Source organism: Marasmius oreades, chromosome 3 (genome assembly GCF_018924745.1).
Source record: "Marasmius oreades isolate 03SP1 chromosome 3, whole genome shotgun sequence".
Taxonomy (NCBI): Eukaryota; Fungi; Basidiomycota; class Agaricomycetes; order Agaricales; family Marasmiaceae; genus Marasmius; species Marasmius oreades.
In genome coordinates this window covers 2,285,042-2,300,827 of record NC_057325.1, presented here as the reverse complement: position 1 = coordinate 2,300,827, position 15,786 = coordinate 2,285,042, and the positions used below count along the sequence as shown (strand labels likewise).

Here is a 15,786-nt window from a genome sequence, read left to right as displayed (position 1 = left end):
TCGCTGAAAACACCCGTTTTTCACCACTTTGCCCTTCTCATCGAAGCCCCGGACGGCTTGTGTTTGCCACTTTCCTTTTCTTTCTTTCTATTTTTCTCATTCGTTTCTCCCAAATTTTCGACGTTCTTTATCCGTGATTCATTATGGTCAAAAGCTTACCCGCATTTGCATTAACGATCTTATTACCATTGTCCACTTACGCCAAGAACGACTGGTCAATACCATGCTTCGATGGGACGTGCTCTTATGACTCCCCAGCGGGACTTGGATCCGTCACAATCGTATGATGACAATTTCAAGCACACACTAAAGTCACTGTCTGACACACTTACAGTGGGGTACTCCTAGCGCTATCGCCGATATCACTAAAACTGCGGGATGGACAATTCTTAACTGTGATGAAAACGCTCTGGTACAAGACATCCGACTTGTCTGCACGGGAACTGCAGAGGAATGCAACAACTTGTATGCAAACACCGGTGCTACTGGAAAACTCGTTCGTCTACCCGAGAATGTGCGATATATCATGATATCTGCAAATCAATACTAAAACTCGGCCAAAGTGCGGGGGTAACGCGTTTGCTCGAATCTCTCGCACCTGGGTACATGAAGACCAGTCCCTTCCCGTAGAGTTGGCCAGGGCACTCCGTAAGAGGGATGGCCCAACGCCATCTGTTCAAGGATTGGCACTCGATACAGATTTCGGTGCCATTGACCCAGCGCAGTATGTTTGCCTCGAGCCTTCACACCCGAGCTACAGTTCACGGTTTTTTTTTTCATACCAGAAACGGGAACGTCAGCTTGGCAATTGAAGGAGCAACTGTGCCAGGTGCAGCTGGCGATTTTAATGTCACAGCTACCAACTTTGATAAAAGAGGTCTTTTTGATTTTGTCAAGAACGCTTTTGAAAGTAAGTTCCACGCCTATTCCAATCTGCGGGACTCTAATCGTTCAATTGTGAAGAATTCGACTCGTTTGACAAGAATCTGATAAAAGAACTCCCGCCAATTGACGTCGATAAGTCTTTCAACCTCTTAAACGAACAATTGCCTTGTCCGGCCAATGGAGCTTCACCTGCGTTTGAAGCCTCAATCAAGGCTGATACCATCACCAAAGCACACGCCGTGGTTACAGTCGGGATGGCGGCTTCCGGGACTATCGTTCCTCCCAAGTTCAGTGAATTTGGTGTCTTCGCAGGTATAGCTCTTACCGCTATTTCTAACGCATATGAGTCATCTTTTTTTTAGGTCTCAACGCAGATCTACAAGGTACCCTGAGCCTCGAGGGGTCTGCTTCTGTAAGTCGTTCGATCGCGCGTAACTTCGAGCTACACTCCCGTTTTAAGCTATTCTACAACGCACAGGGCACTGTGGACTCGGGAAGGATCCCTCTCTTTGAAGTCGGCATACCTGGTCTCGATTTCCCTGGGTGGGTATAATTCTCTCCGAAGAGTCCTCACGTCTAACGTTACACTCAGCATCCTCACTTTAGGTCCGTCCTTCCAGATTCAAGCGCAAGCAAAAGCTACTCTGGACATTGACGCCAAGATCGACGTGACTTTGGCCTATCACGTTGAGGATGCTAAGCTATTCTTCCCTCCCCTCGATGGAAACTCTGGAGGTCAATTCCAACCTGCTGACAGCCGTGAGACTCGCTCCTATTTACGATGCCTATTCTGTCGACTTACATCTTTCTCCGACCGCAGCCCTCAAATTGTCTGTCAGCCCTTCTTTGGCCTCCAAAGCTATTGTTGAAGGGCATCTGATACCTACATTACAGTTGGGCATCACAGCTTTGGGAGGGACGGCCAAAGCTAACGTCTTTCTTGATCTCGACGCTAACGCAGCAGCCACGCTGAGTCTTGATGCTGTAGCCGCCGCTTCCACAGACGGAACACAATCTACCAGTGTGAACGGGTGCATCGACGTTGCATCGGGCTTTGATGTGAACGCCGGTGCAGATGCTTCGTTTTTTGACCTCTTTGATAGCAACACCAAGGTCAACCTCTTCACAAAGAAGTTCCAGTTGTTCAAGGTATGCGTTTTTTCTCGTTGTGGCGGGTCAATACTCAATTGAATCAAAATTCCTATTCCAGAAATGTTTGCCTGGGAGCGAAACAAAAGCGAGTCTTACGCGTCGTGTGCAACGACGCATGTCCCGTCGATCAGCGTTCTTGGCGAAATTGGATAAGCGCGCTAGTCTTACTTGTCCCGGAGTGTCCTTCGAAAATATTGTGTCTGTCGTGGATGAGGCTTTACCAGCGACCCAGTACGTCTCAGTTTCCTTTTGATCCCTTGAAGTATGCTTTACAAAATGATTTTTAGGATCGAAGCCTTATAGTCAATACCCTCACTTAATATCAGGTTCGGTGCTTATATTTGGACTTTTCTTCCCCCATTTTGTTACTTTAAGAACAGTAAAGATAATCGAACTGAGCTTTTGCACAACCGTATAAGCTGGTCTCCAGGCTGGGAGATCAGAGGTCCGGCGTAGTGTTCAAGAGACCTTTATTGGTATCCTCAGGAGTCAGGCCAGACTTGCCAGTATCCTCGAACTTCACCGGCCCCGGGAAGTTTTTCAATAACGCCGTCAAGTAACAATCCTCGTATAAGTTCTGGGGAGGTGATAATCAAAGAGTTTCGTTCACGATCGCATGGAAAGCTTCGTATTCTGTATAAATCCCGCTGAATTTCCTTTCAAGAAGTAGCTCACAAGTAATGTATGTGAAATAAATCCGTGGCCGAATGCAGGCCCAACAATCCTATATATATCCTATATATAATGGGACAAAGAGACCTGATTATCAGCGATTATCAGCGATTATCTCCAAAAAATGATCTATGCGACAGGACCAGGGTAAATTAAAGCGGAGATCGAAATTTCCTGCGTGCACGACAATGTCCCCTCCCTTTGAGCTACAGTAACGTAGTATTTTTCATGTTCCTGTTTATTTATTCCTACTGTTATCTGACATGCATCTATACTTCAACTGTTATGAGATGTAACTTTTATATTCCCACACACTTTTTTGGTAATAATTTGTCATCTCTCACTGTCTCCTCTCCCCTTCTCTAACTGTACTGTTTTTCCACAGGTTACAGGTTTTTCTGTGCATGGGACAGGGAGGGAATGGGGTAGGCCACCCTGTACAAAGTTCTGTACACAGTACAAGTCCTCCACCTGCTATTTATGTCACCCACTATACAACATGTACTGATTTGGCACAGAATACTTTCCCCATGGGTTTGTACCTGTAAAATGGGATAGAGCATGGCCATACCTGCAGATAGGGAAGTTGGAACAGCACGGGTTGGTGGGTTTTCCTGTGCATGGGATGGGGCTGGAATGGATTAGTCACCCTGTACAAGTCCCATACCCACCATACTTTTTTCCATGGGTAACGGGTAGGACAGGTGTAATTACGCCTCTGACACAGGATGTTCACAGAACAGGTCATGTGATATGAATACAGTGGGCCAAGGGACACAAACTTTCCCCCCATGGGTGATTCATGCTGTTCACTACCTGCAGAACTCCTACAGAGCACAAGTAAGCAGGTGTATAAACATGCAAAAAAACTCGGCACAAAGGGCCGGGTCATAAGCTTGTACAGAGTGCTTGTGCTAGCAGGCTAAAAGCGCCCGACACTGACGCTCCCACGCCGGCAAGTATTACACAGATGGAAAGTGGGTAGTGGGTCCAAATTGATGTCCTTTTATGACTTGGCAGTCAGAGACATTCTAGGCATTTACTCCCAGTTCAAGTATTCCGTCCCTCTTTCTCAATGGACTGTTCTCGCCTCTTTTTTCTTGTATGACTGTGATACTGTGTCCATTAAACCCATCACAATCTCCACCGGCACGAAATGTTTACCATCTTCTCTATTGCCTTCACAAGGAGACGCTCTACACGACAGTCATGCCGAGGTCCTGGCACGACGTGCTGCTATTCGTTGGCTCGAGGAGGAGATTGGGAGGACGTCGGATGGGTCATATTCAAGCCCGTGGATATCGAAAACTAAAGAAGGAAAATACTCGCTTTCAAAGGGCGTGCAACTAGGTCTTTATGTCTCGACAGTGCCCTGTGTGATCTCTTTCTGTACTTCCATGCAACTTCACTGACGATTGAGTTTAGGCGGCGATGCTTCCATCCAGTTCTTAGCCGCCTTCCAAGATGAAGAAATGGCTGCGTTGAAGAACTCTGTTGTGCGTACTCAAACTGATCCCAAAAGTCCTTCAAGGGGTCGGGACAATTACTCTTTGTATGGGGTACTCAGGACAAAGCCCGGTCGTGCCGACTGCCCGCCAACTACCTCAATGTCGTGTAGTGATAAAATCGCAGCGTGGTCCGTCTTGGGTATACAAGGCGCCATCGCGTCGCGACTCTTACTCCCTGTCTATGTCTCTGCAATCGTGATCGGAGATGTTTCACCAGAACTTCAGCCGGTTGTCCACCGAGACTGCGAACGTTCATTTTCGAGCCGCCTTCGGGGGATTAATGGTAAGGATAACATGAAAAATCACTTCGCCCTCAGCTAATAACTGCACAGCGCTGCCAGAGCATTACGCTCTTCATGCTCCATCTATTCACTTCACTTCCATTTCATTTGCGTACTCTCGAACTGAGGTATGCAATAACGGTTTACGTGCCAAAGGATCATGCAATGAGTGTCAGAAAGTCCTCAAACGCGGATAAAATAATCCGTTCTTACTTTTTCTTTTTCTGAAGCTGTCTGCTGGTGGGCGGACTCCACGAATAACCTTGAAGTACTTATCAACGGCTTCAAACGTGGCGTTTCTCCCAAGCATCGTCACCGCGAGAAAGCAAGGTTAGATGGACGGCTTTTTTTCCCGATACAACTCATGTCATGCATCTCCAGACCTCAGCTTTCCAAGATCGCTCTCTTCAACTTATATCTAGATACGGGGTGCCGTATACAACCGCCTACACGATCGGGATTGGAAAGCTATCTCACGACCAAGCAGTTTTCATTTGAATACCAGTCCGCAAAAGCCGCACTAATGGGTGTCACTGGACCATTTTCAGGATGGGTCAAGAGCGGTACCGACAGAGAACGTTTCGACAGAAATGGTCAAAGGAAGGAGAATGACGCGTCGGATTACTTTCGCTACGCGACATACAACATTTGAGGTCTCAAGCGATTGTGAAAGTCTGACTCCATTGGGGCATTTCGGAAGGGTTCGTATCCTAAGTCCGACGATCCATAATCATGGCTCGCGTTTTTGGCGGATGCCCATCGCGCGCGAAAGACCTCAAGCGATATCGCTATCCCAAGCCACCCTCATATTCTAGAAATCCAGCTTGGCATTTCTCTTAAAACTGGTGTGATGCAGACGTACCTACATAAAGTTGTTCATTTCACATATTAAACTTGGGCACATAGATGATAGTATACCAGCGTCATGATACTAACTCGACTGTACTATCTCTGCCTGTATCACGATGATAAAGGCACGGTTGAGCGGAGCTGGACTCTACGATAAGAATCATGCGAATGGCACGAGAGTACGCATAGGTATTGGGTGCTCTGAGTCTGCTTTGTGGGTGGCGACGCTCCAGCAAATTTTTTGGCTATTTAACAGAGTCTGTTTCATCTTCGTTTACATATGACGAAAATGTGAATCTAGTCTCTGATTAAATAGCAAAAATTTGGCTGGAACGACGGCCCGCATTGCTCCAACTTCTTGAGGCATCGTTTACCTGCACTCGGAGAAGGATGGTAGGGAAGGGTGAAGCCCCCGATAGTTAACAGACCCTTTTTATATATTCCAATTAGCTATCTGGTCGAACCGGTTCCAGCTCCGGTTCCGCTACCTGACTTCATTCGTCGTTTGGTCTGAATGGAACGTCCATGTCCTTCACACATGCTCCTCTGAAATCGTCACGAAAGCAAACAAAGTTTATGCACGTGGGAGGAGATTACCGTTCTTGCCGCCGGGATGAAATAATTCAGGAGGAAGTCTGTAAAACGACGAGACGAACAAAGACTATGCTGTTGTCCGATCATAGATCATCCATCCCGGCATCCAGCAAACACACAAAATGAACTTCATGGTATTTGGATCACTGTGGCCGCAGCCTTGGAGCTGTGCATGATTCACAAGGAGAGGTTCCGAGAAGGTGGAAACAAACATCTAGTCACATACATAGATTTTGAGGCTTGAAGCTTGAAGGAGCAACATCGATCCTGGTTGAGGGTATTCGTCAGGGTCGAACCAAAATTCACGCCATGAGACGGTAGATCTCGGTTTTGGGAGCCTCTCGGACGCATTAGTTCGCACCGAGTGGGCCATTGCTAGCCGCCCACCTACGGCGCAATGCGCCACCCACAGGTTTGTTCGGGAAAACATTGAATGTAATTTGAACACGTCCAAGCATGGTTGAAGTTCAAGAAACAGGCAAGTCCCAGGGGAACTCCGAGTTGCAACTTGGGAGGCTACTTCGTATTATCGATGCCATGCCATTCGCGAGCGAGCGTATGACCGTACATTTTGTGGTAATGGGGATACATCTTGTAGCTTGGTAGGATCGACTCGTATCACCTCATGGTCATATCAAATATCAGTCCAGGATGGGATGGTACTCAAGGACAAAGGGAAAGACAAACTGCTGGACCAGCTGTCTCAGCGGAGCTTTTGCAGAGAGAATCTCCATCAATGAAGCCTTCATCGATCTCTCCCTTTCCGGCTAGTGTCATACCAGAGCGCAGTGGAGTTGCTGGAGGACCATGATGTTCAAGTCTTCACATTCAACCTCGGTTCGGAGTCCCGTTTGTCGGATGGACCTGGATCCATATCTGGTGAGATTAGAAGTTCTGCGTCAACTTGATGCTTTGATTGCCTCGAAGCTTCCTCCGCGCTGTGGGACTTGAATATTGAATAATTAAACACTCGACTTCGACTCAACTCTTAACTTAGGGAAGAAAGGTAAATCCCGGTCCGAAATCGGTCCGCAGGTTGATACGCTAGCGAACGGAATAATAGCATTCACACTACTGTCTCAACTACTCGACAAGTGATGCCGAGCGATCTGGATAGGTGTGTTCAGAATTGGATGTCTCAGGCTTTTGAGCGACCTATCTATAACTAAAGGAAAGACAGATTGAGCAGCTCACGCGTTGTGAACCAATATCAGAGGAGGAGGTGAAGCGGCTATGCCTTAAAGCTCGAGAAATCCTCATCGAAGAAGGAAATGTTCAGATTGTGGACTCTCCGGTGACGGTATGTTCCAGGAAATTGACATTTGAGGTCTTTCTGACGTTAATCTCCCCTTCAGTTATGTGGAGATATACACGGACAGTTTTTTGATCTACTGGAGTTATTCAGAGTCGGAGGATATTGTCCAGAAACAAACTATCTCTTCATGGGTACGCATCAGGAAATTTCCCTAATCGACCCAGATTCATTCCGTTTCTTTCATTATAGGCGACTTCGTTGACCGAGGTTTCTACAGTGTCGAAACGTTTCTCTTGCTTCTCGCTTTGAAGGTGCGATATCCCGAACGAATAACGCTCATCCGGGGAAACCACGAATCACGACAAATTACGCAAGTCTATGGATTCTACGACGAATGTCAGAGAAAATACGGGAGCAGCAATGTCTGGCGGTGGTGCTGCGAGGTATTCGATTATCTTGCCTTGGCGGCAATCGTCGACGGAAGGGTGTTCTGTGTTCATGGAGGGCTGAGTCCTAACCTGCAAAATGTTGATCAGGTTGGTTTATCCATCTCTTTCAATTTTCAAAACTGTTGATCTGTTTCATAGATTCGAGCGATTGACAGGAAACAGGAGGTTCCCCACGACGGTCCCATGTGCGATTTACTTTGGTCAGATCCTGACGGTGCGTAAGCCATGCACTCTTCTCCATGCTATTCAGTGGAAAAGGTTTGTGTTTAGATATTGTTGGGTGGGGCCTTTCGCCAAGGGGTGCCGGATTCCTGTTCGGTGCCGACATAACCCAAACATTCGCCCACCAAAACGCAATAGATCTGATCGCTAGAGCACATCAGCTCGCAATGGAAGGGTACAAGTTGATGTTTGACAAGACTATTGTCACGGTATGGAGCGCTCCGAATTACTGCTACCGGTCTGTATCATTCTTCCTGTCAAACGGGTTCTCCGCCTCAATGCCTCCAGGTGTGGCAATGTAGCCTCAATTTTGGAATTGGATGAGCATCTAAGTCAGGAATACAAAGTCTTTCATCATGCACCCGTGGTATGTTGAATGTTTTGGTCTGTTACATACACTCATCATCGTACTGTAGGATGTTCGATCTGTTCCTGCGAAGCGGCCCCCAGCAGATTACTTTCTATGAAAGTGGTTAAAACGCTCCCTACACCTGGAGTTCAGTTCGCATCACAAGGTACGTCGTGTCGGGCAAGTGGATCGAGTTTGTGATGAACTGGTACGGAAGAGGTTTATGAAATTTAAGTTACAGATATCGATATGATATAATAAGATACGAATAAAGGTGGTTCTGGAAACGTTGAAATCGGCGCATAAATCAATAACAATGAGGAGTCGACAACAACGACACAATGATGGGGGGATGGAATCTTCATGTCCCACAACAGCTTCGAAGATGAAGAGATATAGCTTTCGAACCAGCCTCCAGCTGCACCCTCTCTCCATCCCGTTCGAATGGTAGATTTGCCTCCCTCATTGACATTCTCCTCGATTCGACCATTTCGTCATACTCCCACTTCTTGATCACCCTTGCCGCGATATATTCGAAGACGTCCCGAACACCCTCACCTGTCTTTGCACTTGTGAAGAAGAGCTTGGGTCCACGATCTGGCAGTCCCGGAACGGTGACAGAAGCTCGTGCGTGTGCTGCAGTGGCCATTACTTCGGAAGAATGACTTTCGGGAGTTGTAGCTGTCGTGGAAATTGCAGACATGGTAAGGGCGTCACTCGAGGACTCCGGATCATCATCATCTGCATGACGATCTCGATGTGCCGCAAACACGCTGGGAGTCACAGTACTGTTGGAACTGGAACTCGCATTCGAGAGGGACATCAGACGTCGTGCCGGCCGTTGACTAGTAGGAGAGGATCGTGCGGAATGAAAATTATCATTATCAGAAATGGATGACGAAGGGGTATGATAAATAGTCAATGTGGTGTGTGTGGTGGTTACTGTGCCGCTACTATAGAAACGTGAAGAGGACCTCGAACGGGCCTTGAATGAAGAACAGGGATGGGAGGGAGAATGGTCAGTAACACGAGCGGCAGACGAATCACTGGAAGAGGAAAGAGAATGAGGAATTATTGCAATAGACGGGGTACGATGAGAAGGTGTTTGAGTTTGAACGCCGATTGCAGACTCTTCAGCGGATGAATCTTCGTCCTCATCATCTGCATCTGCGCCGTAGTCTTCTGGACGGGGAACATTGGTATGCATAGGTGTAGTCGTCGATGGGGGTGGGGATAACTGTACAAGGTTGCTGATGAAATTTTCGACGTCAAACCGAAACGTTGGAGGGGTGGAGGATCCCGAAACTAAATCCATCTTGTTTCCAACCACCACACAGCAATACTCGTCCACAAGTTCATCAGATAGCGGTGCCTTGTCCCGAAAATCTGACCACCACTTTGAGAGAGCATGGAGCGATTCCAGTTGGTTTACATCGAACATTAACAAAGCGGCATCTGCGCCCCTGAAAAATGCGCTAGAAAGGCTTGAAAATCTTTCCTGTCCAGCTGTATCCTGAAGGTGAGGAGCGAAACATGAGCCGAGTTACAGGTCGTATACGACAATATAGCACTTAAAGAATTCACTGACCCATATCTGCAGCGTTACTGACTGGTCTGGTTTGGAAGGATGGGGCAGCACTTTGGTAATGAAATCAGCACCAATTGTAGCGCGATAGCTAGACGAGAATCTCCCGGAGATATACTAAGGGAAGTAGAGGAATACTCAGTCAGTTTACAGTGATGATCCCAGTTATGACTCACTTGACCCCTCAAACTGGTCTTTCCGACTCCCGACGCACCGATTACGACGAGTTTGATAGTGAGCATTGAGTTAGTTCGTCGTCGTCGCCGTTCATCAGAGGGTTACTGTGAGAGGAATACAAAACATGTGTATTTGAATTTTCGCACGAGACACTCCTCCATGTCCAACCCCAGTAACTCCCATTCAGATTGTGAATGCGAAAACCAATGCTGTAAACCGCTAAACAACCCAGATCCCATAATATCCTTCCAACAAAACTTGTCGCAATACAGTTTCCTGCCCTCCAACCCTAGTGGCTCTAAACATCACGCTCTCGAACAGGATCGAGCTCGAAGCCGTACTAACCAACATCGTAGCTTTGTTCCGAAGGAATCCAAAGTCAAACGCAGGCGTGCATCTGAAGAGGAGGAGGAACATGGTTCGAAAGCGTCTCCATGCTCAGCGCATGAACTAACTTACCTCGCAAACAAACCTGCTAAGAAACCGAAAGTGAAGCAACCTAATCGAGGCTACGCACCGCCAGAGCGGTATTCCCATTTGCGCCACATCAATGATTGTTTACTCGAGAATCTGGACAGTATGTTGCGCCTATATTTCGCAAGGATCGGACCTCATCAAAGTTTCCAGTTGTGTTTTGTGGTATCAAGTAAGTTGAGGTGTCAGCTTGTCACGATTCAAGCTGTTGTAACCTTGGCCTAGTCCTGGTCAAAGATCTGCAGAGACTGGCCACCACTTTGCACATCCTTCCAATCACTTTTGGAAATGCCTTCATCTGTCAGGTAGTGTCCAAGTACACGAAGTTTGCGACAACGACCAACGTCTTGCTTGCCAGGTCTGACGCCCCAACGCATACATCCCACAGAGGACTACACGTTGCCAGAAAAATTTTCTTTGGGCCTTGTGAGTCTTACGTTGAATAATTATAAGTTGCTCGGCATGGTGAACTATTTCTGACCATCTATTTGATAGACAAACATGGTGGATCGTCCAACGGCGGAGGTAAGCTACCGGACCTTTTACTCTGAACATGACCAGGACACGTCTGCCACTGCAGGCCAACGAACTCAAGGACACGGAAATGAACGCCGGCATACCTATCTTTTTTCAAAAAATTGCTCGATATCGACCGAAAATCGTAGCTTATGTGGGACTACATACGGGACGCTTGGTGCATAACTATGTGCTAAAAAATGCGCCACTTCAGCGTTTATCTGGAGTGATGCCTAAATGGACCTGGAGCCTTGTCCGGCAGGATAATGGTCGCAAGAACTTTGCACCTGGTTTACAATGTTATAAAATCGTGTATACCGGGCATGAGCCGAGCGGTAAGTGATCATGTTATAACGGTTGGTGAGATTTCCGAATGAGATTGGGCAGGAAAAGAAGTAACAGCCGCAACATCTTTTTACGCTATTCCCTGTACATCTGGGAGAGTTCGAGGGTATCAGGTACCGAATTCGATCTCCTTCATATTCCAAAGATCCAACCCCAACACTTTCTTTTGACAGATTCCCGACAAGATTGCTTTTTTCGCCCAATTAAAGAGTGACTTGGAGAACATGGACCATGCATCGACAGACAAGCAGAATAGTCCCAACGACCTTCTATAGTCTAGAAAGGACCTTTAATGTTTTGAATTTCGGCGTTCGCTTGCCTAGTGTTGCAGCGAGCGCTTCCTTTGTGTCCTGTGGTGATGATTATGACAGCTGAAACTGATGAAAACTCAGTATGAGGTATCAACTTACCTCTGTTTGTAGCATTGCCGAACTCCACACTGCCGTATAGTCGAGATTTTGTTCGACACTGAATCAAGGTCAGAGATACGCAGAAGAAAAATCTGATGGGGAACACCCACGTATGATCTCTACTATGAGTGATCAACCTCTTTGTTCCCGCAATAGCCAGTGGACTTTTGGACGCAATTGTCTTGGCGAGTTCAAGGGCAGCGCTGACAACCTGTTCCCTACTTCCTGGTATGACGCGAGATACATATCCCATCCTTTCTGCATCGGAAGCCGAGAAGCGTTGACCAGTGTACGCGTATTCTCGTGCCAGAGAGTTGTTGCCCACGACTTTGGGAAGGTAGGATAGTGATCCAATATCAGCAGCGATACCTATGTCCACCTCTTTGATGCTGAAGGAGGCGTCCTCGGCGGCATACCTGACGTCACAGCAGGAAGTCATGTCCAAACCTAAACCGAGGGCAATACCATGTATTGCGGCTATGACTGGAAACGGGGCACGTTCGACACAGTTGATCGCTGACTGGAACTCTTTGATGAATGAGAGATTGGCGATTGCTTTCCGAGCAGGGTCGCTGTCGTCGTTCGGGTCCTCGGGTCTGGCAATGCCTTCGGGGTCGTGAACTGTGATTCAAGATGTCGAATACAGGGTTAATCGTTAAAAAGGGACCCGGAGAAAAGGTACACACGGTCTAAGCCGGCGGTGAAGACTTTGTCCAGGGCAGACGAAAGGACAACAGCCCGCACATCTGGTGCTTCTTGGGTGATCCTTTCGAAGAGCTTCCCGTATGCACGCCAGTAGCTTGATGAATGCTGGTAATCAGGATATATGGCTTATCCTTTGAAGTCTCCTACCGAGTTGAAAACGCGTTCACTGGGTTTCTGAGATGCTAGTAATGAGTCCAATGAATATCTCATTGAAGGACAAAGAAACTGACCTGGAAAGTTGGACATGTAGTACGTGTGGAAATGGTTCATTGACCTTGATCCATTCTGAACTTAGAGCTGCTGGTGCAAAGGGCATACTTGAGTAGAGAGCAGGAGAAATGGTGGACACGCTCCCACGCACCATGTAATATGCCGCCCGCACCGGAATGCGACGCGGTTCGGCACCCGCCGCTTGGAATGACCCCTGTCTCACTCCGAGGCACTTGTCACGCGTATTCGGATCTTGTCTACCTAGGGTCGAATACGCCTTTCACTGTCGCCGAAATGCTATCCCAAGTACCGACATATGCGTTTGCTGGAACACTTCTCTGCAGCTACTTCAGCGTCGTCTTTTCACAGCAACATTCGTTTCAAGCACCTCCATTGACCTTCTCCGATTCAGAATCTTATCAGTTTCAACGGCCAATTCACAGAGTAGCTATCATTGGTGCAGGCGTGGGGTGCGTCCTCTGCCGTTTTCATCCCCAGTGTTTCAACTGACTTGTTTCAGAGGGCTTATCAGTTACAGGGAGTTTCTTCGTGCTGGCTACGAAGTGACTTTGTACGAACGAGACGAGCAGCCTGGCGGTGTATGGCATTACACAGAAGAGGTCCCTCTGAATGCCCCTGTTCCTAATGCTATACCAGCCTCAGCAGATTACACTCCATGTCTACCACCACATGGAGTCAAACTTCCCTACGAAGTGGAATCTGTCGACCAAGATCCGCAGACTCTCTCCGAACAAAGAAGAGCCCATAGAGCGCCAAAGCCCGTATGGTCATTACTCAAGTCCAATGCACCGGCGGTGAGTGAACCTGGTTACACGCTCAGGCTACGTTTGTCTAAAATAACAATACCTGCCCACACAAAGCCCGACCAGCAGGTGACTAACTCTCTCTAAATGACCTTATTTTATCATGTTCATGAAGGATTATTCTAGATACGTGACTGGAAATGGCCAGAAGATACACCATGGGGTACAGTTTTTCTGTAAGCATTCACTCCGTTTCGCTGATTCCTTTCGTCCTTGCTTGATAGAACTCCCTCAAGAAATGATTCAGCGTTATGTACGCTCGTTTGCGTCATTGCACGGAATCAACGCCAATGATGAAAACCCCAACGTGTTCTATAATACCCGCGTAGAACTTGTCGAGAAGAATTATATTAACGACACGGAAGCCGGATGGAGTCTCACTCTGAAGCAATTTGTGAAGACCGGAGAAAAGTCCACTAAAGCTCGTTGGTGGAAAGAGGCTCGTCTGTTGTGTGATGTACTGAACAGATATTCATGGATCCATTACAGAACTTCGATGCTGTGGTCATAGCAACGGGAAGATACAATTCACCTAGCGTTCCTTCTATCTCTGGCCTCTCAGAATGGGTAGCCAGATATCCAGACAATATATCTCATTCGCGCCAATATCGTCGACCCGATTTGTATCAAAACAAGTCGGTTCTTGTGGTTGGTGCAGCTGTGAGTTGATTCATCCACATGTGTAAGTCTCGGTAAAATTAACAGCGTTTACGCAGGCCAGCGGCGCTGAGATCGGGATAGAACTCAGCCCGTTCGTTTCCAAGCTCTATGTCTCGACAAGGGTGCGTGTCCTTCCAAATTACACATTGCCATGTGCTGATTATCTTTCGCCAGCCCGATAAAGGTACGGCAAAGCGATTTTATCTCTGCTGCGGCTGAAATGCCTTACATTGTGACAGCCACCGCTCCTCATTATCCTCTCAGCTTCTACGTTCCAAAGTTGCCTAAGAACACGACCATGATAGGCGAAATCAAGCGGTTTCATCCCGCTAATCGCGAAAGCAAAACAATGAACCAAGAGAAGATTGAACTTGCCAACGGAACTGTAAGAATCCCTCCTTGTTCATGGCTGGGCCTTTGAAACCACCGGAGAAATGGATTAGATCATCACAGGAGTGGATCACATCATCTTCAGCACTGGTAAGTGCATCTCTCAACCCGTCATGCTGGCGCTGATGAATACGACACGCAGGTTTCAGATATACCTACCCGTTCTTACCACAATACCTGGACCCTACCCTAGGACCTAACGATACTGCTCGAGATGGTGTACCTCAACCTCTAGTGACCGATGGGACTCACGTTCGGTCCCTCTATCTTGATACCTTCTATATCGAGGAACCCACAATCGGGTTCATAAACAGTGAGTTATTTGTGTGATACTGGATCATCGCCCTGACGACAGTGGTATGTTTTTCTAGTCAATGCCGGTATGCAGTCCTTCGTGTATGGGGAATACCTAGCTGTTGCGCTTGCGTCAGTCTGGAAGGATAGGGCGAAGCTACCGACAACGAAAGAAATGTGGAAGAGGTACCACAAGCACGTCAATGAAAAGGGTGGCTACGGGAAACACTTTCAATTCCTTGGCTCACAGGTTGCGCATGGTAAGCGTTCCGCGTCCTGTTGATCAACCGCTACTTATCAGGTATATCCAGATATGATACGATACTTCGTTGGATGGGTGAATGAGGCGGCAATCAAGTACGGAGGTAGACAGGTGAGCACCGTCGTTCCACAGAGTTAGATACGATTTACCTAAATGACTTGCTGATAATTTTCCAGATCGACGGGCCTTCTGCGGCGTAAGTTTCATCGTCCTTCCACTGATTTCGTTTTCTTACATCATCTCAAAGGAATAATGAGATTCTTGCAATTTGGTCGCTTGCACGCTTTGGAACTAGTGAGTTCAACGACGTAACGCCAATCGGGGGACTTTTGCCACTAGCAAACCCATCTTGGGATGACTCAACAACAAAACTCTCATGGTCGGAAATGAAAAGGCAGGCGCTGAACAATATGTATCGTGACTACTGGTAAAGGACTGTGCCATAAAATGGGCACACTATATGTTTATACTTAGAAGAAAGAGGGGATATCGATGACACTAAACACCATCTTCCATCGTGATCATCCCCCAATACGATCAGATGTTCCTGGCAGTAACGATCCCGATATACGGAGGTTGCGTTTCATCGCGTACTGACAAGAAGTAACTCAAGCAGTCCCACCGAAGTCCAGTTACTTGCCTTTGTCCTTGCGGCGAGACGGTTGAGGCGCGTCGGTCGTTGTTATACTGTCCGAGTCAACCGTGCACTCGACAAGAC

At 47.4% G+C, this 15,786-nt stretch overlaps 7 protein-coding genes across 8 annotated transcripts; 5 read left to right on the top strand and 2 right to left on the bottom strand.

The window, feature by feature from the left end:
• Positions 1-143: 143 nt before the first annotated feature.
• E1B28_006053 (uncharacterized protein) lies at positions 144-2,340 on the top strand (the record flags this gene model as incomplete). Its single annotated transcript, XM_043150661.1, has 10 exons — positions 144-281; positions 335-514; positions 564-724; positions 786-910; positions 964-1,197; positions 1,248-1,428; positions 1,478-1,644; positions 1,706-2,034; positions 2,096-2,268; positions 2,325-2,340. 10 exons carry the CDS (start codon positions 144-146, stop codon positions 2,338-2,340), a joined length of 1,704 nt encoding a protein of 567 aa, XP_043011751.1.
• Positions 2,341-3,707: 1,367 nt separating this feature from the next.
• On the top strand, positions 3,708-5,477 carry E1B28_006052 (uncharacterized protein; the record flags this gene model as incomplete). 2 transcript variants are annotated; one of them, XM_043150659.1, is made up of 5 exons in its annotated part: positions 3,708-4,083; positions 4,135-4,500; positions 4,550-4,669; positions 4,729-4,828; positions 4,880-5,477. In XM_043150659.1, 5 exons carry the CDS (start codon positions 3,708-3,710, stop codon positions 5,148-5,150), a joined length of 1,233 nt encoding a protein of 410 aa, XP_043011749.1. In that variant the 3' UTR covers positions 5,151-5,477. The 2 variants fall into 2 exon arrangements, with proteins under 2 accessions (XP_043011749.1, XP_043011750.1); XM_043150660.1 differs by having other exon boundaries at positions 4,550-4,828.
• A 1,535-nt stretch (positions 5,478-7,012) lies between these two features.
• Positions 7,013-9,066, top strand: PPP4C (Serine/threonine-protein phosphatase 4 catalytic subunit). The gene is made up of 9 exons (XM_043150658.1): positions 7,013-7,058; positions 7,118-7,241; positions 7,297-7,387; positions 7,446-7,732; positions 7,784-7,859; positions 7,916-8,105; positions 8,156-8,234; positions 8,284-8,382; positions 8,434-9,066. Exons 1-8 carry the CDS (start codon positions 7,039-7,041, stop codon positions 8,332-8,334), a joined length of 918 nt encoding a protein of 305 aa, XP_043011748.1. The 5' UTR covers positions 7,013-7,038; the 3' UTR covers positions 8,335-8,382; positions 8,434-9,066.
• Positions 8,578-10,496, bottom strand: E1B28_006050 (uncharacterized protein; the record flags this gene model as incomplete). The annotated part of the gene is made up of 4 exons (XM_043150657.1): positions 10,438-10,496; positions 9,978-10,375; positions 9,805-9,918; positions 8,578-9,729 (listed from the first exon to the last, which is right to left on the bottom strand). Exons 2-4 carry the CDS (start codon positions 10,041-10,043, stop codon positions 8,578-8,580), a joined length of 1,332 nt encoding a protein of 443 aa, XP_043011747.1. The 5' UTR covers positions 10,044-10,375; positions 10,438-10,496.
• On the top strand, positions 10,130-11,302 carry E1B28_006049 (uncharacterized protein). Its single transcript, XM_043150656.1, has 5 exons — positions 10,130-10,555; positions 10,606-10,624; positions 10,678-10,757; positions 10,811-10,977; positions 11,033-11,302. Exons 1-4 carry the CDS (start codon positions 10,138-10,140, stop codon positions 10,930-10,932), a joined length of 639 nt encoding a protein of 212 aa, XP_043011746.1. The 5' UTR covers positions 10,130-10,137; the 3' UTR covers positions 10,933-10,977; positions 11,033-11,302.
• On the bottom strand, positions 11,303-12,778 carry E1B28_006048 (uncharacterized protein). The gene is made up of 6 exons (XM_043150655.1): positions 12,659-12,778; positions 12,576-12,602; positions 12,410-12,522; positions 11,834-12,344; positions 11,724-11,781; positions 11,303-11,663 (listed from the first exon to the last, which is right to left on the bottom strand). The coding sequence occupies exons 1-6, from the start codon at positions 12,742-12,744 to the stop codon at positions 11,583-11,585; spliced, it is 876 nt and encodes a 291-aa protein (XP_043011745.1). The 5' UTR covers positions 12,745-12,778; the 3' UTR covers positions 11,303-11,582.
• Positions 12,779-12,866: 88 nt separating this feature from the next.
• On the top strand, positions 12,867-15,620 carry E1B28_006047 (uncharacterized protein). The gene is made up of 15 exons (XM_043150654.1): positions 12,867-13,108; positions 13,159-13,453; positions 13,520-13,531; positions 13,589-13,625; positions 13,687-13,901; positions 13,952-14,122; positions 14,179-14,244; positions 14,297-14,306; positions 14,362-14,507; positions 14,566-14,602; positions 14,655-14,825; positions 14,884-15,066; positions 15,118-15,179; positions 15,245-15,264; positions 15,316-15,620. Exons 1-15 carry the CDS (start codon positions 12,933-12,935, stop codon positions 15,497-15,499), a joined length of 1,785 nt encoding a protein of 594 aa, XP_043011744.1. The 5' UTR covers positions 12,867-12,932; the 3' UTR covers positions 15,500-15,620.
• The last annotated feature ends 166 nt before the right edge of the window (positions 15,621-15,786 follow it).